The sequence below is a fragment of the Sylvia atricapilla genome, chromosome 6, assembly GCF_009819655.1.
Source record: "Sylvia atricapilla isolate bSylAtr1 chromosome 6, bSylAtr1.pri, whole genome shotgun sequence".
Classification (NCBI taxonomy): Eukaryota; Metazoa; Chordata; class Aves; order Passeriformes; family Sylviidae; genus Sylvia; species Sylvia atricapilla.
In genome coordinates, this window is record NC_089145.1 from 30,056,079 (window position 1) to 30,078,421 (window position 22,343).

Genomic DNA, 22,343 nt, shown 5'->3' on the forward strand with positions numbered 1-22,343 from the left:
GCGGGCGGCGCGCGGCAGCATCGCCCCGCCATGGCCGGGAGAGGGGCCCTGGGCCGCCTGCTCCGTGCACGGCCCGACGCCGGGCGCCAGCTGCACCGCCGGGCGCACTCCGTGGCGCTGGTGGGAGCCCCGCTCTCCAGGGGCCAGGTGGGCATCGCGGGGGGGGCGCCGGGTGCCGCGGTCCCCCGGCTCCCCCTCCCCGGCGGGGCTCGCGTACCTGGCTGCGGGCAGCGCTGTCTGACGCCTTCCTCCTCTCTTTGTCTCGCAGAAACGGCGCGGAGTGGACCACGGCCCCGCTACCCTCCGCGCCGCGGGGCTGGTGGAGCGGCTGGCCGGGCTCGGTGAGCACAGCGCGGCGGGGCGCGGCTGGGGCGGGGGCTGCCCGCATCTCCCGCTCCGCTCTCGGCGTGACTCAGCCGCACCGCGGGCGGGGGGGACGGCTCCTGCCCCGAGTGACTCACGGAACGCTCCGTGCCCCGCCGCCGGCCATGCCCGCAGCCTTGCGGCGGTGTCGGCGGGGAGAGGCTTGTCGCGTTCCGCGCCGGGAGGAGCCGCACCGGGCCCTGCGGGGGTCCCCGGAACAAAGAGCGGCCGGTGGTCCCGGCTCCCCGGCCGCGATGCGCTCCGGCTGTCCGGAGCAGCGGGACGCGCTGGCACAGTGCAGCGTGTGCTGTTCGTGCTGACTCCGGGAGAGCCGGGGAACAGAGGCCGTTTGAATCGATGTGTGCACTCAGGGCATCCGGACAAGTAGCTGTGGTCCTCGGGTTATCATCTAGTATGGGCTTTGCCGGTTTTTTTTTTTCCCCTCCCTCCTTCCCTTCTGTGTTCGTTGCCAGCTTATTCCTAAAAGATTCGTATGCTTCTAGGTGATGAAATACAGAATTTTCTGGGGAAGTCCTCAGTTTTATGTGTGAGGTCTTGTCTGACGTCTTAGAAAACGCTTCCAAATGCCACCCTGTGAATGGACTGTTTCTGGTCTTTTTGTGCAAGCAAACTATGCATTTAATTGTGATTCAGCTTCTCGTATCTATTGCTTCTACAGGCTGAGACCTGCAGAAAGCTGTACCAGAGTTACTAGAAACAGAACATGAGAGCTAGAAACTTGTAAAGCTGAAATGTGTCTTGGAGAATCTTTGTTCTAAAAGGTGTTACTAAAAACGGTGTGATGGGGCTGGAATGCAGGGCTGGACCACAGAAGGAACCAGTATCTGCTCCCTGGGTGGTTAGTATCAGTGGAGTTTAGATGCATGCAGAGATAATTGCCTAATAACCCTCTAGCAATTTTATTCTGAATTGAAGAACTCTACAAAACAGAAGCAATTGTTCTGTGCAGCCCTGTATGGTTATCCTACATATCTAATGATTCACAAGCTGAAAAGTCCCAGTTGGTAGGTAAATGAGTAGATATTCTTTTCCTCTCTTGTTCTGTTCAAAGTGCAGACACTTGCCATCCTTGGCAATACTTGAATTCTGGTGAATATGATCTATAATGTCAGCAAATGTGGAAGAGGACAAAAGAGGTTCTTTGTACTGGAATAGTTACTGAACCTGAAGTTTATTTGAAACTAACAAATTGCTAGGTTTGAAAGGAGGATGCTCATCTCAATAAGACTGTAGGCAGCAGATTATTTTGTATCAGTAACAGAATTTTATACTGGAAGGCTCTCTTTCAAGTGGTACAGAACTAATGTTTCCACTTTGAAAGAATTCTTTGAGGAAAACCCTAAACCTGCAAAACCCAACAAAATTATAAACTAGAAGAAGAAGCAGCTGTCTCATTTTCATGACACGAGTTCACTTCAATAGGAGCTTGTAAAAGGTAGAAAGAAAGGGAAATTCGATTGTGAGGAGACAGATGGAGGTGATGCTGAAGGCAATTTTGCCCCCCATACATTGCAGCTGTGTTAATTACCCAAAGTGGGAGCAGCCCTGCCCTCCCAGCTCTGGGTGTGATAAAGAGTGAGTGAGCTGGGGGGAGTCAGTTGGAGTCTGCTGGCTGTGCTGAGAGGAGGAAGGGACAGGAGGTTGTGTGAGGGACAGGGTAAGGTGGCTGTGTTGGGGACAGGAAAGAGTGAGCTGGAACTGCAGAAGGAACAGAGAAGACTTTAGAGAAAGAGCCAGAGCTGTGTGGAGCTGCCCTTGGGAGGATACAGGGAAAAGGTATGACGGACTTTTAGATAACAGGGTGCTGATGCTTGAAGCCTTCTGGAGATTTATTGAAGCACTCTGAGTGTCATGGGCATCTTGACAACCACATTTAAGCCCTTTCTGGATTCCAATACCAAAATGTTATGAGGATAGAATGAAGCAAGCTAAACAAAATTTTAAAAATACTTTTACTGCTTAGTTTCTTATAGGTTGTTTACTCATTAATCAGTTATGCAGATAGAGATATTTTCTTGCTGTTCTCTTAAAATTTTTAGAGGCTCTGAGATTTCTTCCTTCAGCAGTTGTAGTTTCCTATTGCTGGCAAGGTTTTCCAGTGGTGTGGGGTTGGTTTGTTTAAGGTGGCGTTGCTGTCTATTGCTGCTTAAATCTCTGCAACCCTTTTGAGAGCAGGTTCTGCTATGAGGGCCCATCCTGAAATGATGATAGTCACCAGCATGCACAGAGGAGTGGTTTACAGTGCAAAGACAGTTTGCTTGAGGGGAGGGTGGTAGATGGACTAGGATACTGCCATGGAGCCTTTTGTACTGTACGCATTTGTTGTTCATGGAAACTTAACACATAATTGTTTTTATGTGTGGGCTGCTTATTTTTCTTCCCTGGGATGCTAGGATAGCCTTGGCTGCAGTACTTTTGTAATAGTGCAATTACTTGGAGTCCTGTGGTATGCTGAACTGGCAGTAAAACATAAGCTGCTTTCTTTGTCTTTCTAATGCTTAGAATTTTCTGCTCATACTTTTAAGAAGGCCACAGTATGAATGGAGCCACAGTAGGATTCTAATTATTAATTTGGATAATCTATATATCTGCTTTTTTATAAGAGTTAGTAATTTTCATGGATTCTTGATTGTTTTCCAGGAACAGGCAAACTATACTACAGCAGGCCAGGTTTCTCCTTTAAAAAGAAATTACATTTGTCTAAGATACAAGGCTTCTTCATCTCTACTGGCCAGTTCTGAAGCATTTGTGACCCCACAGGGTCTGTGTATGTGAGTGCATATGGAAAGTGTTTGTTACATGCCCCCCAGTCTTTGCTTGGATATGAACAAATGCTATAAACTTGATTTTCCTTGTCATTACAAGTTTTAAACCATGGATGAAATGTGGAATGATGTTTCCCAGTACAAAAGTGAGGCTGGATTCTGGGCCATCTAGAGAGGTACAGATGGGGGAAAGAGGCAGTATTCCTCTGCATTAACAGTAGCTCTGAAAATTGCCCTCACCGTCTTTCAAGTGGAAGAGATTTCTGATGATCAGACTCTTCTGTTTGCCTGTAATGTGAAGGTTTATTTAAATAAAGTTTTGATTGATTAATTTTCCATTTGTGGTTCAAGTTCAACTCGACCTATAAAATCAAGGTGCTCTGAAGGGTCCTCTAAAAGGTAGCACTTGGGTAGTACGATGCATACACTATGTTTATTTGTTACTTTGAATATGAAGCAGCCATATGGCTCTTCACATGTTTGCCTGCCTTATTTAATGACTTCTGTTGATAAGTGCTCCAGCCATATCAGAAAGAGTGAGAATACTAAATCTTTATTTCCCCTTTTTGCATTGTTTTGCACCTTGCTTTCAATGGCTAGTATATTTGAAGGGGGGGATTTTATTGTTTCTTTCACCCTATCCTAATTTCTGTTCTTTCACAGTCCTATTGCAGTGTTGTGAGCTGCCATTCCAATTTCTATTTTTATGGGGGGATCCCTCCCTTGAAGGATTCTGTCACCATACCTACATGGTACAGTAACTTCTTGGCTGCCTCAAGGAATGACTGCCTGTGAACTGCTTGTTTATGCATAGGCTGAAATCGGAGGAAGGAGCACAGAGGCAGATGTTGTGGCTAGTCTGTACCAAACTGTCAGCGATTTTGAGCCAGCAATTTGATTTTTATCCCCTTGTTAGAAGCAGAGAGAGTGCTGTTACCTGTTGGTAGTAGCTCAGGGTGTACTCAGGAAGAGTTACTGTAGCAGGAGTCCACCCCCACCCAAGGCAAAAGCAGTGGGTGTGCAAGTGTAGCAGGAGTAAATTAAAATATAACTTACTCTGTCTGTGGGGATTTTTATTCCCCACGGTGATGTTTGTCTTTTGGCTTTGCTTCTTCTCCTAAGGGAAACTAAAATATCACCTTAAAGGGCATCTTGCCGAAGAAGTAAAAGTGCTGTGTGAAAACAGAGACCCACAACTCCTTGACATAGGGGAGAAAAGGGTGCAAAGCACATAGGGCTGTGTATTGCTCTTACAGTAAACAGAAATGGGTGCAATATGTGGAGGCTTTTGGACTTTTGTTGGCTAGGAGCGGGGAAGATAGGTGGCAGATGCATAAGCTACTGAAGGTGCAAAGTATGAAGTTTTTAGAAGTGAGTTTCTTGGGCCTCTCTTGTTTGCTGCACAGAGAATCTGATCACACTTCAATTCAGAGTTTTGTCTAGTTCTCTTACCTGAGGAAAGGCCTTACTCAGTTTTATACTTAATCGATAGCTACTGTGTTTTACTGTAGCCTTTTGAGGTGACATAGAGCACCTGTGCTGTTGCTGGCATGGGGACAACTTTTGTGTAAGATTTTTTCCCCAAGTATTCGTTCTTGTATGGTGACTGTTGATTGTTGAATTAAACTTTTTTTTGTCTTTGTTTAGAACTGCATGCAGCTGGGTTGCTGAGCTTATTCAGGCTTGGATTTAGGTTACTGTAGAATTGATCAGCAAAGTTTGGATCTGAGCTGCTGGCTTGATGAGTTGGTGAACTGGAGAGACATGTGGGTTACACAAAGTGGAACTGTACTTGTCAGAGAGAATGAGCATCCTATCACCATTCTTCTGTTTGACTGCAAAAAAGCTCTTCAGTAATAGTTTTCATGAGGGCAGGGTGGTGACTCAGAAAGGAGTAACCTCCTCTAAAAGAGGAGTGGAGCTGTTAATCCCCATGTCTCTGGAGTTACGCTACTGCTTTGCCCAAAACCATTGGACTCCTATTGACATCTGCTGCCAGAAATAGCAATTAAACTTTGCTTCTTCACCAAGATAGCTCATATGGTTAGTATCAGTCTTAATAAATCATGAGGCAGCTTCTTCTACATATCTCCTCTTTGTCCATCTAAATCTTCTTCAATAAAGAGTTTAGAAGGAAGATAAACAATTTAGTTATGCACCAACTATGCATAAATAAGTATAGGTGCTGGGGTTGGACTGGCAAGAGTTACAGCTGCATTGTTGGGAAAATGATGTTCATCAGTCCATCCAGTAACTATGTTTAAAGAGTTGCCTGTGTCCCTGAAGAATCTGATAAACTGTACTGTTCTGCTTGCCCTGTATTTGAACTGAGATTGGATTTACATGTTAGAAACAAGATCTGTCAGAAATGGGTTCTTGAATTCTTGGATTATATTCTAGCTTTGTTTTGCACTAGCTTTTACCTCACTTGTTTCTCTTCAAAACTCAGTATTCTAGATTTGTAAAGACATTAATAGAACCAGTCAAATATCTCTAATCTCTAGAATTCCAATAAAGGCTAAATTTGTTGTATGCATAAAATCAAGATCTGGTGTTTTTTTGAGTTATATTTTCTGCTGTTGATGAAGTGGGAGACAGGCAAAATTCTAAATAGCTGCTGGCATGTAAGCAGCATATTGTTTATTTAGATCTCTGCATTGTTGAAGTCAGAAATGCTACTGTTCATGTCTTCATTTCTGATCACATCTGCTTCTAGTACTGTCAAAGCTAAGTATTCTTTTTCTAGGAACATTTTCAGGAACAAAAATCAGTTTGGGTGTAACATAAAGAGGTCAGACTAACAGCTAATTCTTCTTCCCCAAAAAGCAGAAATAGGAATACATTTTATTTTTTTAATCGTGGAATACCCACTTTCCACCTTTTCCCCTGAAACAGGATGGGCAAGTGGCAGTCCTGTTCTCTTTCCCTTAGATACAAGCATGCCTGAACACTTCTGTTTAATAATAATATCAGTACAATATACTTACGTAGTACTGCAACTTATTTTTGGAACTAGACTTCATTACCTCTTTTTATTTATACAGAGATAAAGATCCATGAGACTCTGCTCTTCTTGTTTACCTCTCAAATGTGGATTAGGCATGATTGGTTACCTTCAGACCAGTGGTTTGTCAAAAATCAAAGCACAGCCAGAGGGACTGATTTTTAACTAGCATTTACAATGAGTCTTTCAAATTGTGCCAGTTGTCAGAATGCATCGAGGGCAGGTGCTGCTCCACTCTGTGAGGGAAGGCAGCCAGGAGCTGGCTCTGATGACCTGGCAGGCAGAAGGAGCCCTGCTGGGGTTTTGGAGGAGAGCTCTTTGGAGGAGGCTGTTTTTAGGTTGCTTTCTTCCCAACAGACCTCATTGGCTGTGTTGCCTTGAGCAGAGGAGGCTGTGCTCCCCTGGGGGAGTGTGCTCTGCTGTGCACAGCTGTACTCAGCAGTTTGGTTTATCCTTTTGGATGTTGTACCTTTGATATTTGCATGATTACAAGTAGTCTTGGAAGTCAGGAGAAAAATGCCAACACTGAAAATACAGTCAGAGCAGTCCTTGCACTCAGTTTGTTCTGATATTCTCTTCCCTTCACCATGCTGGAGTACGCAGTCTGCTTTGGGGTGAAAAGCTTTGTGTTAGCCATCGATTTGATGTTTGTTTTTCCCTCTCGCATTTGGCTGGGGCATACTCAAGGTTGCACTCTATGGAATCAGCTTTAAAAGAATATTTGTGAATTTGGGGTAAATGTCACTTGGTGCCTTAACTGTAATTGTTCTGTGTGTCAGTTTAGTTTAGATAACTTTGAAAAATAAATCTGTGCTGATGAAGATCAGGAAAACCTGAATTATTTTTTCCTAATCTTTACATAAAAGGAGACTAGAGTCAAGGACCAATGAAAAGAGCTTTTGGGGGGTTTGTATTTTTTGGATTTATAGTGATACCTTGCATCCTAGGTATTTTCATATTATAAGTTTAGTTTTAATACATTACTAACCTGCATTTCTGCACCTATATAATTCTCTCTGGATTGGAGTACTTTTAGATCACATCCTGGTTTATTTTTTAAACTTCTAATTCTGTTGAAGGAGTGGAGTTCCTAGGGGGAGCACAAAGGGAGGTGACAGAGGGAAAATTAGGTAATAAGTTGTGTTTTGATCTGCTTTACAGTATGCATGATCTATTACTGCTTTCTCGTTTGAAACTTCAAACATAAAAAACCTTGAAACATGAAGTTCCATGTCTAATTGTGGACTCACAAGACCAAGATACCTATGGCAGGTGTATGCTTGTGTGAATATGGTATGGGGGACTGCTTTGGATGAAAGGTGGAAATTTCTGTTGTAACATCACCTGCTGAAAAACAGGGAACCAGGCACTGAAGTTAAATACAGAAAAAAATAATAAAACAAACCCCACAAACCAATAACCCACCAGATTTTTCATTAGTACATGAAGAAGTAAAGTAAAGATGTTGGATTCTCCCAGGGTTAAGAGGGAGGAAGAGAATTTCAGTAATATCCAATATATTCTGCTCTCCCTTCCTCTCAATTGTTACCTGCCTGGGTTAACTAATGTACTAACTGCTTACTTCTGTAACAATCTAAAGCACAACGTGCTTGTTGAGGAAAGCTCTTTTGGCATTATGATCCTCCTCATGGCTGTAAGTGGTCCATTGTGTTCTTATCAGGAACTGTGTCTGGGTTAAGCTTATTTAAAGGGAATTAGAATGTGTGCAGGGTTTGTTGGTGTTGGACGCAAGAGCTACACCCTTCTCTCTGATGCAAGCCACAGTGCAAATGTTTCCCAACACCTCAGAGTGACGTTTTTTAAGACCTCTGAAGGTCTAGTGCACTGAATTTCATAAGAGATTAAAGTTATAAGCAGCTTCCAAAGGGAAATGAGGTGGCTGCTCCATTTGGGGTTGGAAAAATATTTTTTGGCTCACTTTATGCAAGGGATGTCTTGACTGCAGACTTGGGTGAGCAGTTGGAATTGGGTTTGCTTGTTGCTTTTGTAAGAGATGAAACTTTTAAAATATGTACAGCTACAGAAACTTTGTCTTAAATCAGACCTTCCTAAATTTCATATAAAAGGATGGGAATTTCTCAGACAAGAACTTGCCCTTTAGGAAGTGAAGTTTTAGAGCTGACAGGTATCTATTGAGCCGTCAACTATCCAGTAGATTTCTTCCAGCAGATTCAGTTTAAAGAGAAGTAGATGCTGGGTTATGAACTTCTAGCAAAGGGGTTATGATTAAATTAGGCTGCTGAAGTCTGTCTTGCGGGGGTGCCTTGCTAGCCTAATTTCCTATTCTTGTAAAATGAAAGTATGCACTTTGTTTGTCTACTTGTAACACACACATATCCTGGATAATTCTGGAGGGTTAAAACGACCTTTAAAACACAGCTTCAAAATGCACTGGTCATAATAAATTGAATCATTTGTTTGCTGTTGTGTAACATTTTGACAGTGTCCCTGAGAAGGGATTGCAGAGTCCCCACCCTAAGCCAATGGGCTTATACTGAAAAGAAGGATGTTAACTTGGTTTCATTCATGGGAAGTAGTTTTCCTATAAACATTATTCATAGTAGTCATTGCATCCCAGAAAGCCTTTCTGTGTTTGTGGTGATTTAGTAAATGGTGCTATAATCTGAGAAAACAGTTTGCAGGAATGATGCTTTCATGTGAACAGCTTTATACAATGTAGTATGAAAGAAGATCTAGTAACTGTGGGATTTCCAGATTCCTCTGACAGCTCACCCAGAAGAGGATTTACTTTTCCCATTTATTTAGGTTGTTTTGTTTGTTTGTTTGTTTGTGTTTTTTTTTTTTAAATGTCCAGTTCACAAATACCCAGTGTAGACCGGCAGTGTTGGGAGAACGGTTCTTGTGCTTTTGTTCTAATTCCTGTTTGCTGCCCTGCAGAGCTGTTATATTTATTATGTGAATGTGCCATGGGGCAATGTCAGCAAACAGCCTGGGTTTGGAAAGCTGAATCTACTGCTATCAGTTTGCTGCTTCTGTTGCAATTTCCCAGTAGAGGAGCATGGGGGGATAGGCTTCCCCTGCTGCTGTCCAGATGTTTTCCAATTAAATGCCACTTGACATAAGCTGCCTGTTTTTTACAGGAGAAAATTCTCTACATTTGTGCAGGGAAATTACTGTAATAACTGCTGGTTACTGCGGGTATTTTGCTTATGAAAAGAAGTGAACTTCAGACTTGTCAAACAGCTTGCTAAAAGACATTTTGTGTCCCATTTATAAGCATCACTGAGTTGAGTGTGAGTGATACATTAATAGCTTATTTGAAAAGGCATGCAGAGAACTGGTGGTGTGGTTTGTTTTTGGTGGGGTATTCGTTTTGTTTTTTTGCTTTCAGGGGAGGGTTGTTTGTTTTGGTTTGTGGGGTTTTTTGTGGGTGTGTTTGTTTGTTTTCTGGGTATTTTTTTTTGGTTGGGGTTTTTTTTGTAGGGTTTTTTGGTGGGGTTTTTTTGTGTTTTTTTGTTTTTTGTTTTTTTGTTTTTTGTTTTTGGTTTTTTGTTTGTTTGTGGTGTTTTTTTGTTTTTGTTTTTGTTTTTTTAAGTCTAAGGTTCCTAGGTAGGAAAAATGAGGATTTGTTCTACCTAATACAAGTCAGGTTCTGGATAAATTTATCCAGCTGTGCCACTGGTCTGTAGGTTGAATGCCTGTGTGATCTTTCCCTCACCTGTTCTGGCCAAAAAGAAATTAACCAGGGAATGATATGCTGTGCCAACTATGTCAAGCTATTTTATTAATATTTTGGCTGCAATGTGTCCCCAGGCACCTCTGTTGATGGCAGGGGGAGGCATTGAACCACTGAGGGTTGCACTCCCAAGGTGTGGGTCCTGCCTTTCCCTGCTGGCTGTTCCTTCTGACAGGACTGTTGTGCATATGCAAATGTTGGTTATGTAACTATACTGTGTGCTTGTGCTCAGATAGAAGGGAGATAAAGGTGTCTATCTCTTTCAAGCTTCTGTAACAGAAACAGATTATTCAGGCCTGCTTTTTTATTTTCCTCACTTCTAAAAGGGATCTCTGCTTGAGCCAGAGTGTTGGTGGAGCTGACCTGTATGTATTTGGTTGTTATAAATTTCCTGCATTGTTGATAATTGACTAATGAATCAATCATAATATATTTTTCATTTGAAAATCATTTCTGTTATGGCTTGAAAGTGTGAAAAAAAAAAGACTTTTGATCACATTTAATTTCATATTCTTTAGTTACCAGCAAAATGTCTGTGCTGTTTACTTTTTAAGTACTGTATGGTACATATGGTTTCAATTTAAAAACACTTTAATCCTGGCTAGACCTGATCTGCTTTACTGACAAATGGTGTGGATGCTGTGCTTTCTAATGAATGTAAGGAAGCTGGCTTTCCTATCTGCCCATAGCTTTTTCTACCTTTTAGAACTTGAATCTACTGCCTTGCAAAAGGCATAGTCTTCATGTTAACTTTTGGCGCTGATTTAAAAAGCTGTTTTGTTTGTAAGTATTAGCATCTATATAAAATAATGTATTACTATCTATGTAAAATAAAGAGTGTCCCAGCTCACAAAGAAAGTAAGTGGCTATTGCTTGGTGAGGTGGGTTTTAAAATCTTTCACTAATGGGCATATAACATCAAAATCCCCCAGACTGCACAGCAGTACAACATGTCAATCCATTGAGCAATTTCTGTGCACAAATAATGTGCTTTGATTTAAGAAATAAACTTATATCTATGTGCAAGCAGGCAGATGAAATGGAAAACAATTCAGGTCTTTAAGTTTTAGACTAATGCTGAGATTCTAAAGAAAAGCTATGTCAAATTATTAAAGTAGTTATTGATTTATTAAACTGTTTTTCTTTGTTCAGTACAATTAGGACAAATGTGCTTGTTCATTTCATCTGCAGTATCTGGTCTTTTGAAAAATTGTGTGTACACATGCACATACACTTCCCAGTCTTTGAGATACATGGCATATCTAAGTGCTGTGAATTTCTTTCTCTGTACACTATCTATTCACCAAGCTTTCCTTTGCCCTAAGGTCATTTAATCCCAATTTTCAAAACACTAGTCACCGTTAAAAGAAATAGTAGTAAGAGAAGCTATTAATATTTGAGTATTGGATTAGTGTGTACTTCTGAGATAAACTGTATCTTACTCAGATAGCCTTTGGATAGCTGGCTGAAAACATTCCTTATCACCCTGGGAAACCTGAGCTGTCCTCTGCAGGCACACAAAAACAGTGGGCCTAGAGATAAGGGATGCACAAAGCTGAGAAAAACTGCTACAAGGTTCATGAACCCTATCTGAACTTTAGAAGATGGTAACAAAAACTGAAAGCATCTATTGTCTTTAACAACCATTAGGCTTTTCTATGAAAATTAATTGGAATTATGAGTCCCATGTGTTTAACAAGTGGACAAGATTGCAGAATTTTGGACTGAAGCAGTGTTAAACTATATAAACCTGATGTGATCCTAAGAAACAAATGGGGTTTCTTATTCAGAAGCTGAACCAAGTCTTTTTGCTCTACAGTGGGAACTTAGAGGTGGGATGGGTAAAGCAGAAATTACTAAAAAATTGCTACTTGTCTAAATACACTTGCTTGAATCTGCCACGTGCTGCCTGCCTTGGGCATAACCAAGAGAATTTTAACTGATTCCTTCAAGTGCAGGGAATGATGGCATGGATGGATCTTCATTTTATACTGGTCTGAAGGTGCAGCTTCATGATCGAATTAAACAAATTGGTTTTCATCCTTTAATGGGTAAAAATACTGTGATGTGCTTGTATGTCCTGTAGGAAAGAACAAAATCTAAATTGTAGTCCTTTCTTCTATTACAATGTGTAATGTGTTGTCCTGTAATGTGTAACTCACTGCACATGGCTCCCAACTGCAGATTTATTTCACACAGATGTCAGAGGTATTAGATCAAAGGCATTATTTCCTTGTACAAGAATATCTCCAAAAGGTCTTGATACCCATTGAAATCTTACTTCCAAAACTTGTCTCTCAGGCATGCTCAAGTACTTCCATCAAACTTTGAAATACTGAAATGTGTAGCAGTGTGCATATGTGGGAGAAGTAGCCTTGCAGAATGACAAAACCCCCCCAACTTCTACCATTTACTGAACATCTTGAAACTCACAACTTTTTTCTGCTTCTGCACAGCACCAGAATAAACAGTGGGTAGAAAATGTAGTGGTCACAGAGATAAGATAGCACGTTCAAATCTGAACAAAATGGGCTCAAAATTCCAGAGTTTCATCCTGTTGCATAATTAGGTATTGTCTATGGGAGGGGGGAAAAAAGGCAGCTGGGGACCTGTGTTGCCTTGTGAAAAGCAGGGACTGGTATGTCATGGTCCTGCTCACTGCTTTATGTCACTGCAGAGAATGTGTTTCCTCAGAGTTGCTAAGACTTCACTCCTTTGTCAAGCAGCTGTGCTCAGCTGACACATTCATTTGCAAACACCCCAATATCTGCCCACCTGTGTCCCTGCTAGAAAATGTATGCTTGCCTGTTTCCCAGCACCATATCTGCACAACTGACTCAAGCTTTGCTTCATTCATTTCACCAGTCAAAACCCATTTTAAAATATAAAGAAGTCACGTATTTCTCAACTATGCTTTTATGCAATATCCACCAAGCAAATTCACAGAGCCAGTTTCTTAGCCATTAGACTAATGCCTTACAGGAAATTAAGCAGGAACCCAGAGCCCCAAGTAGGCTGTTTGTTCATGTTGACTTGCCTAAATTTTTCAAATTGCCCCATTAAGCACGTGATGGCTAAAGGCAAAATGTCAAGCTCCGGCCTGGATGCTTTGAACTGCAAACAGACCAGTGATTCTGAGGAGCAAAGGGGACAGGTGTGACTGGTATTCAGGGTGGTCTTACTAAGCCACTGTTGGTGCAGCTGTAAATACCTTGGGGCCTTCCCTGCCCTCATCAGAGCCTGCAGTGAGAGGTCTGTCTCAAACTGGGAGTCTCTGAGAGGAAAAGGCTGAGTTTTATACCCAGGATGTTCTCGGGTTCAACAGCCAGTCAAGCTGGAACTGGCACTGAAAGGATCTCAAAGAGTTTTGGGATCAAAGTCCCAGGATTAAAATGCCTTCTAGAATATCTTGTGTTGAGAAAATGGACAGGTTCTCCTAACAAAGCATGAGTAAATCCTCCATGGAGTTGCCTGGAAGTACTGTAAGAAAATTGTATTATTTGTTACTTGGCACTTCTGTGCCTGGATTTTTGGGGCCTTGAAAATGTAAAATAACTGTAGCTATAGTTAGTGAAATGTGTAGTCCTCGGCATCTTTGAGCAATTGTGCTTATTTGAGGCTGTATACGATCTGTCTACATGGAAAGGAAGATGGCAATGCAGACTATAATTTTTCATGATAGAATTTTTCATGAAATAATAATAAAAAAATCTAAACTTTTTCTGACTTTTTATGATTGGCATAGTTCATTGCTAAATTAAAGCTGTCTTAAGCTCAAGCTGATAATGTTGTTGTAAACTTTTTAATTTTGTTATGCTGTGACAGTTTGCACCCAAAGCAAATAGTCAAATGGATCCATTCCTTTCCCATTGTTCCTTTCCTGCTCGCCCAACTGATTTTGAGCATTTCCCTGGGAAGGTATTTAAATAAGTCACTTTCTCCTTTTGTTGCTGTGTTCCCAGGGTGCCAAGTGCACGACTTTGGAGATCTGAATTTCACTCAAGTTCCCAATGATGAACTGTACAACAACCTGGTTTTGTACCCACGGTCAGTGGGCTTGGCCAGCCAGATGCTGGCTGATGCAGTGAGCAGAGCAGTAACTGCTGGACACAGATGTGTGACTTTAGGAGGTGATCACAGGTAAGCTGACAAAAACAGTTAGTGGTTCATGCTGCAAGTTGACACTTGGAGTGCAAGAATTTAATTAAAAAAAAAAAGGGACTGGGGGAATAACTTGGGGGTCATTTTTTGGCAGTACCTTAGGGATGGGCTTTTAGGGTGGAACATAGAAGACAATTACAAAAACCTGGCCTTTTCAGAAAGTACTGCTTAGTTCCAGACTGGTGTGTGATCAGTTGTGTAGACACATAGCTGAGGTTTTCCTCTTTGGGGAAGTTTGTGTCATCAGGTTCCTTCAGAGGAACTGCTCAGTTTCTTTATTCCTGAATATTTAGTGACGTGTCTCTTGCCCATCACCTCTTAGCATAGGTTTGTAATGCCTACTCACAGGCAATTTTGCAATAGATCTTACAACATGAATATTTTTTTGTTTCTTCACTGACCTTTGGTCTGAGAATTGGTTGAAGATGGTAGGGCATGTAAGAAAGAATTGTGGAGGAAGGTATCATGACTAGAATAAAAGAAGGCTAGATTTTCTGGAGTGTTTGGGTGTAGAGCAGGTGAAGATTAAGTGTGTGGGAAGGGTGACAGCAGAGAGCTCTGGGTTATCTGTCACTATAGCCCTGTAGAGTTATTTGACCTCTCGGTCAAAGCAGCAGCGTGCCATGCGGTTTCTGTGGGATGCTCCCTTTATTGTCACAGATATCTAACATGTGGAAATGTAATGACATGGCTGACTGAAGCTGAGAGATTGCCCGTTGTCCTTGCAGTTGTTCTGAGGGAGAAATTGTGACTAAAGACTTTGTTGCTGTACTTCCAGCTTGGCACTTGGTTCTGTCAGTGGCCATGCACGGCAGTGCCCACACCTCGGAGTGATCTGGGTGGATGCACATGCTGATATCAACACACCTCTCACAACTCAGTCTGGAAGCCTCCATGGACAACCTGTCTCATTTCTCCTGAGGGAGCTTCAAGATAAAGTGAGTACCCTGATTGTAGTTGCCCTACATGGCAACTTCAGAGCATTGCACTATTGCTGATGTGAGGTCCTTTCTTACCTGCTGCAAATGTAGATCTTTTCTATCAGACTACAGGAAGAATAGGTATTATTGTGTGTGTACACATGCACACACCTGCACACATACATACAAGTGCCACGACCACATGTAAACAGAGATACACAAATGAGAAAAAGCTTTTCTTTGTGTTTGCACCCTCGTGGGCGGTACAGTGAGCTGCACACAGCAGCTGACTGTGATGCTGCTCCTGTGTCATGGGCGAGGCTGTTGCTGAGGCTGGGCAGTGGCAGCACTGCTACCAGCTGAGCAGGAACCTCCCCCCAGCCCAGCCTGTGAGAGCTGAGCTCACCTCCAGGAACAGCTGGTTCCTGCATACCTTGCACGCTGCTTCTGCTTAGTTTGGCTCTTCCATGTTTTGACAACCTTGGGGTCTGACAGGGGCTGTTCCTGTATGATCTCTCCTAACTGGCTGCTCTGGCATTGGCTCCATTGTAAATATTGCATATCAGAAGAGCTGTAACTGCTTGCAGTGAGCTTTTAAAGAGAGAGCCTTTTTCTTGGAAAGAGGTCAAATTACCAAAAAGAGCTGTTTCCTGGGGCACATGGAATACGCATAGCCCATTTTTGCTGCTGTCAAGATGCTGAACAGTAGGTTGACCTAAGGCCTATATACCCTGCCTGGCTTAGCTGTGGGCTGTGTCACCCTGTACAGGGACCTGCAGCACCAGTGCAGTGAACAGCCGAGTCCTCTGCAGTAGGAACTTTGATACAACAATCTGCTTCTGCTGAAGCTCAGCAGAAGAATGAGAGCAGGACCAGCAACTGCATCTTGAGAATGGATGCTGGAGCTGCAGAAAACCTGACTGCTTTATCTTGACACCCTACATTGCTAGTTACTACCCCTAAATTTCTCAGTTCTCTCTGACAAATTTGGGGTGCTGTATTGCTAGAAGTATGCCCTTTTGAAGCAAGAACAAGCATGTTTAAATCTGTTTGGCTACTGAAGATACCACTGCATCAGTTCTTGTTCAGCGTGGCAATACTGCAGTCATCTTGTAAAGCTCTTCTGCTTTTTCTCCTGTAAGTTCTTTTGAATGATTTCCATCCACAAGTCAGTAGAATCGTTTGGTGCTTTTACATACTTTACTCTTTCTAGTCATTCTTATGTGGTCTCTACAAACATGTTGGAATTCCCAAAGTAATGCAAAACTAATGGGGCTTTATGGAATATCCCCTGAATGTGAAAAGGTTAATATAAAAGGTCACCATATTCCTACTTTCTTGCCCATAAGTTAAAGGGAGTGATATATTTTTTTCTTTTTGACGACTGTGCCCACTTTCTCGAGGGAGGTAAGAGAGAGAGAAAATTTTGTGAGAAAATTTTAGAGCTCACTTAAGGTGGTTTAATGGGAGCAGGCCAAAACTAAAGTTCTGTGATAGCTGAGGAACAATGAGATCTTGGTCCGCTAGGTTCCAGTTCCTGAGCAGCATAGAAAAGCAGTAATTTTTTACAATTACTGGGGTTTTCTGACATACTAAAAGAATACCTGTAAGCTTTCTGGGGTCAGTGGGGGAGCAGGCCTTTCTTGTGAGCAGCAGTAGTGAAGAAAGAACAAGATTAGGAATATGCCTAATGGCAAGTTATTCAGGCATGGTGCTGGTTGTGGGATCTTGTCACAAGTCCACCTCAATTCCAGCAGTTGGGATGCCTGTGCAGAAGCAGCTCACACAAGGCCTGGCTGTGCAGGTGCACTGAACACGCCTGTGCATTCACTCGGGGGGGTTTTCTTACCTTATTGTGTTCCTGTTAAGAGAGGGGAAGACCAACACAAGTCCTGCTGGTACCACGAGGCATCAACCACAGTACGAGTTTTTAAACAGCTCTTTAGCAGTAGCAGAATGTGCTTCTGACAGTGGATTGTCTGCCTAATACCCCTCTGATTCTCTGGAGTGAACCATTGTGTGTGCAGAAGTGCATATGGCTCACCCACTTACTCTCATCCAGTGCAACAGTTGAGTCAATAATGGGACAAAAAAATATCCTCCTCCTTTCCTGACTTCTTCAGGCATCCTGGAACTATCTAAACTCAAGACTTCCATTAATACCTTCCCATGAAAAAGCCTGCACCTCTGGCATTACTATCAGCAACTCCTTTTCCATTGTAACAAAGCAAAGAACCTGTCAAAGGCAGTTAATACATTGTTTTATTTACTTACAAACAAAGAGGTGTAATTGAAATGGCAGTATTAAATCTACTGAATTGTTGATACTAGAGAGTATCTGACAATTACATTACTATGCTCAGTTTATGGTATGGTGATGTGTTTTGCTGAATTCGTTTTTGAGACCTGAATTTATCTTTCCTAGTGGTCTTCAATTAATTTAACCCTTTTCCTAATTTATGACTGGAGAAATTTCAGGTCATTGTCCTAGAGTCGCAAATAATCTGTGCTAATTTAACCCAATGGAATTAAATGTAGCTATGGGTGTGTTAACCTTTAAAAATATCCAATATTGTAATTAGAATCTAATTAGTAATTTAGAAGTCTAAGAGGGAAACAAAATCTTCTAGCTGCTTGACAGTTGTGTTGGCTGTAGCCATTTTCAGAGCTGGGAGGAGAGAAATTTGAGTTAATTTAAATCACTCTTAAAGTTAGTAGGTATTTCTAACTGAATGGTTTTAGAATTCCATACCATGACTACTTGATTACCAAAGCTGAAAAATTATGACCTCATAATCTTTCAGTTGCTGTTCTAGACCTACAGTCTTCAATTCTGCATCAAAAGCCAGCATGATGTAGCCCACTGTGGAGGCCCAACTTCTTGCCCAGCTTTTTTCCCCTCTTTTTTTTTTTTTTTTTTTCTTTTTTATTTTTTTCAACTTCCCACTTTGAATTTATCGATTTTTAATACTGTTTTTGTACATTTGTATGACTTTGGTAGTTCTCATAAAAAAGATACAAGTGCCTTGGTTTTCATTCTTCCACCTAAGCATACTGTACTGGGTGAGTTACAGAGCATCGCCATTAAGTGCCCTGTGTAAGTGATCTGCGTCTGGGTATGTACTTTAGCATTCCTCCTTACACTCACTGATGCAAATTTCCTATTGCTTGTGGATTTGGGCTTTTTAGTCCTCCTTCTCTTCAAATGGGAAAATGCAGAAGAGTTAAAAACTTCATTAACATTTAACTCAGATAAAGTCATATCACTTTACCTGAGTTGAACATAGGAATGAAGGTAAGGACTGATTACATCAGCCAAACCCTCAAGTGCAGAAGTTTCTCTATTTAGAGAGAGAAAAGATGCTATAGATCAATACAGAGTTTTCAGGGAAGTATTAAATAGCGTTTTGTTATAGGTATGTCATTGAACTGATGTAATACCAAACCTTTGCTTGCAGGTACCACAACTTCCTGGCTTTTCCTGGCTAAAGCCCTGCCTTTCAGCGTCTGATATTGTGTACATTGGTTTGAGGGATGTGGATCCTGCTGAGTAGTAAGTTGGTATAGATTAAATGATTTTTGTAAAAGGTGAAATAATGTGCTTGAAATCACATCTGTAAGGATATTTTAGGACATTTCCATTAAGGACAGCTTAAACCAGTAATGATTGTTTTTTAAAAAATTATTTTCACAGCTATATTTTGAAGAACTTTGACATCCAGTATTTTTCCATGAGGGATATCGATCGCCTTGGAATTCAGAAAGTTATGGAAAGAACCTTTGAACAACTGATGGGCAGGTAACAAACTATTATCTAATTGAAAGTACTCTTGTTGAACATCTGCTTTCCTGAAAGTTATTTAAGTGAACGTCACTTGATGTAAGGTGGCTGTACAGAACTGGGACAGTGTCCAGTATTTAGGAAAGTCTCAGCTCTGGATCCATTTCAGTGTTTGGCAGATGGTTTAGACAGGTTACAAGACTCACTACAATTGTGGCTCTGTTTTATACAATTTGGTTCTGTTAAGTAATTCTGCGTTTTCTGCAGTTTTACAAGATGTTTGGATCAACTCAGAGTGCAGGATACATGTTATTCTTTTAAAAATACATACAGCAACTTGACAGTAACTTGAAATGAGCTGTTGGCATGGGAGGTGTGGAAGCATTTGCTGGCTTCCTCCTTGGACTGCTCACACACGCTGTCCTGATGGTGGCTGCCAGTGCAGCTGGTAAAGTTCACTTTAACCATTTCCTTACTGCAGTTCACTACTGCCACCTTTGTGACCCTTGGTCCGGTTTGGGGAATCAGGTCAGGGAGCAAATCATGCTAGTTTAGGAGATGGGAGAGGGTCAGTTAGAAAGGGTAACTTCTCCCACAGGTTAGAACCCGTGCTGCTCTTTTCTAAAGGTGTGCTCACCCTTCCTAGCTGCTGCTGTGCCAACTAAAGCAGATGGCAATCCAGATGCCATTCTCCTTACTGAGCACCTGCAGTAAGCTGGAAGTATGCAGTCTACCACTTAAATAATTCATGTGACTGACAAGCAGTGTCCACTTTATTGAGCTGTCATCAGCTGGCAGATAATATAGTAAGTAACTAATGTTTGAGGTTTGAGATTATCCTTTACTACTTCAGCAGTTAGGCTACATGCCAGGGTTTGGAGACAGCCTTTACGTATTGACTTGAAAAATGCTCATCTTGATGAACTGTCAGAGAAATCCTTGAGCTCGGTGCTTCCTCCATCCTAGCTGCCATGCACATCACTGTTTCAGCCTTCACCCTGGCTTTCTGTACAGGAGAAAAGGCTGGATTGTATCATACATTCTCTACCTCATTCCACTAAGATGACAGTGGAAGTTAAAATGGTTTAAACTAAAGTACTTACCTTCAACCAAATCCTCGCTGAGTAGATGCTTTTTTAATCTATGAGACATGATTCAAGGAGCTTGATGTTACTTTGCTGATTAGCCTGGACAGTAAGAAATGCACGTAGAAAAAGTTTAAGGCTCTAAGCTTGCCTTTCTTGTTTTTTTCTGACTCAGGAGACAGAGACCAATTCACCTGAGTTTTGACATTGATGCTTTTGATCCCTCACTGGCTCCAGCAACCGGGACTCCTGTTCTAGGTGGATTAACTTACAGAGAAGGCATGTACATCACAGAGGAAATACACAACACAGGTAGGAGCTGGCCAGCAGTATGGGGCTAAGCAAGGAGAGAACAAACTACCCAGAGCTCATACTGGTTATTTTTTTCCTGTGTAAATAGATAGTAAGTGTAGTCAAAGCAAAGGTGCCTGCAAAGTCAATTCAGCCTTCAGTAAGGGAAAAAGAAGTCCTGTGGTTGGGCAATTCCCAAGGTGTTGGAAGCAGCTTAACCATCAACAACTTCAGCTTAGCAAAAGAAAGTAAAATACACAGTATGCTAACTAATGTCAAAAATGCGTAATATTGTTCTGTAATCCTAAACATGAGGCAAGATGTGGAAATGGGCATCTGGAATACAAAAGTGGGTGCAAACCATCTTAAATAATTTGAAGTTCCATTCTAGAATTCAAGACTAACATCAAGCTTTCATAAAATATACTGCAGTTGACTCAATATATGAGGACTTTTCATCTTATTACCATCAAGTTTTTATTTAATATGTTTAAACAGTATTATTTGCAGCAAAAGAAGGTTAAAAAAGTCCCAACCAGACAATAGTCTATAGGTTCCTTAATAGGATGGCAAAAGAATATGAGGTGAGACTATTTTATAACCTCATTTTTGGACTGGGAGAAAAAACATTCTTCTCATAAATGTATATGAAACATCAAACATTCTTCCTGAATGCTGAAAGCACAAATGAGTGAGGTAGTGATGATGTAAGAAAGGACCAAAATAAAACCACAAATTTTTATCTGCGAACCATAACCTCATCCTTGACTTGAGAGCCAGTCTTACTTGTCTAAGGGGTAGAATAGAAAACACACTCTGATATCATACTTGCTACAATGAATAAAAGGCTGTGAACAAAACCTTCCAGAAGTGTGTACCCTTTGTCAGAGTAACAAAGCTGCAAATCATTTTCACAGGAATGCTTTCAGCTGTAGACATGGTTGAAGTCAATCCACTGCTTGGAGCTTCTCAGGAGGCAGTGAAAGCAACTGCTGGCCTTGCAGTCGATGTGATAGCAACGTGCTTTGGGCAGACAAGGGAAGGAGCACACATCGCTTTTGATGAACTCCCAACACCCAGCTCTCCAGATGAATCTGACAGTCAAGAGCAAGTGAGGATTTAAGAACCCAAAGTGTTGGATGTATTGGACATTACAGAGCTCTGCTGAGGCACTTGAGTGGGTAGATTGTCAACACTTGGCAAATACTGTTAACTTCTCGATTTTTAAATAAACTAGCTTTTCCATTGATCAGTGGTTGCTTTATTACATACCAAGATTTATTCATTTAGTTAAGTATATACAAAATGAGACAATAAAATATTTATTACCTTCTTATTAATCTTACCAGTAGTTCAAGCCTGTTTCTTTTTACTCCCATTCTCTGTCAAGTGTCAGTACAGTTTCAGTTGAATGTGCTGTCTCATGACTCAGTTCAACCCTCAGACAGTCAAAGGGAGCAGATAGCCCATCCTGTTCCTCAGCAGTAGAAAAGTTCATCTTCGTCATGAAGGTTCATTTCTTGCGGAAGAACTTGAAGTAGACCACACCTCCTAGGATGGCCAGTTCCAAGATGATGATAATTGACAGCAACAACTTATTTGTGGTTACTCTAGAGTTAAAAATAAAAAGCCAAGGTTTTCTTTTTTTTTACCTTGTTTATGAAAGCAGATTCCAGATCACCATCCTACCTTCCCTGTCTCAGCAAGACCAGATTGTACTTTTCAAAAGCTCTTAAAAGGGCCAAACTCAATAGTTCACCACTCCTGTTTTCCCAGAAATCCTGTTTAAATCTCCTATTTCAGCAGTAGCAGTTCTGTTTCTCTTCCCTGTCCCACAAAAAGCAGATCATTGCTCTATATCTGCCTACTCCTTCAGGAAAACAATACCTGAAGTCCGATGCTAAAACCCTCATTTGTGGTGCTTTTACTTGAACTATGTTGTTGAAGGAAAACTAAAATCCCAAAATAATAAAATACTTTTACCACTGAAAACTAGACAGTTATCACAACTCCCTTTAGCACTGGACTTAAAGGAAAGTGTGTGAGGAGGTAAGTACCTACTGGGAATACAATCTATGGACTGGGTTTCTAAGGCTAATTAAACAATATAGCTAAATTGCAAATCCACTTAAGAAGCAAAGGTTTTAGCCATCAAAACAGTAGATGGGCTGGCTCAGAGTGTCTCATGGGCCAGCCTAGGACTAACTGCTCTAGGGCACTGGTGTGGGCTAAAC

At 41.5% G+C, this 22,343-nt stretch overlaps 2 protein-coding genes across 2 annotated transcripts in view; one reads left to right on the top strand and one right to left on the bottom strand.

The window, feature by feature from the left end:
- ARG2 (arginase 2) lies at positions 1 to 21,358 on the top strand. Its single transcript, XM_066321385.1, has 8 exons — positions 1 to 147; positions 269 to 341; positions 13,834 to 14,011; positions 14,811 to 14,970; positions 18,411 to 18,505; positions 18,647 to 18,751; positions 19,994 to 20,130; positions 21,027 to 21,358. The coding sequence occupies exons 1-8, from the start codon at positions 31 to 33 to the stop codon at positions 21,230 to 21,232; spliced, it is 1,071 nt and encodes a 356-aa protein (XP_066177482.1). The 5' UTR covers positions 1 to 30; the 3' UTR covers positions 21,233 to 21,358.
- VTI1B (vesicle transport through interaction with t-SNAREs 1B) overlaps positions 21,348 to 22,343 on the bottom strand; it is a 13,343-nt gene continuing 12,347 nt past the window's right edge. The window contains 1 exon segment of the mRNA XM_066321386.1: positions 21,348 to 21,719. Coding sequence (XP_066177483.1) covers positions 21,623 to 21,719 — 97 coding nt within the window. The 3' untranslated portion in view covers positions 21,348 to 21,622.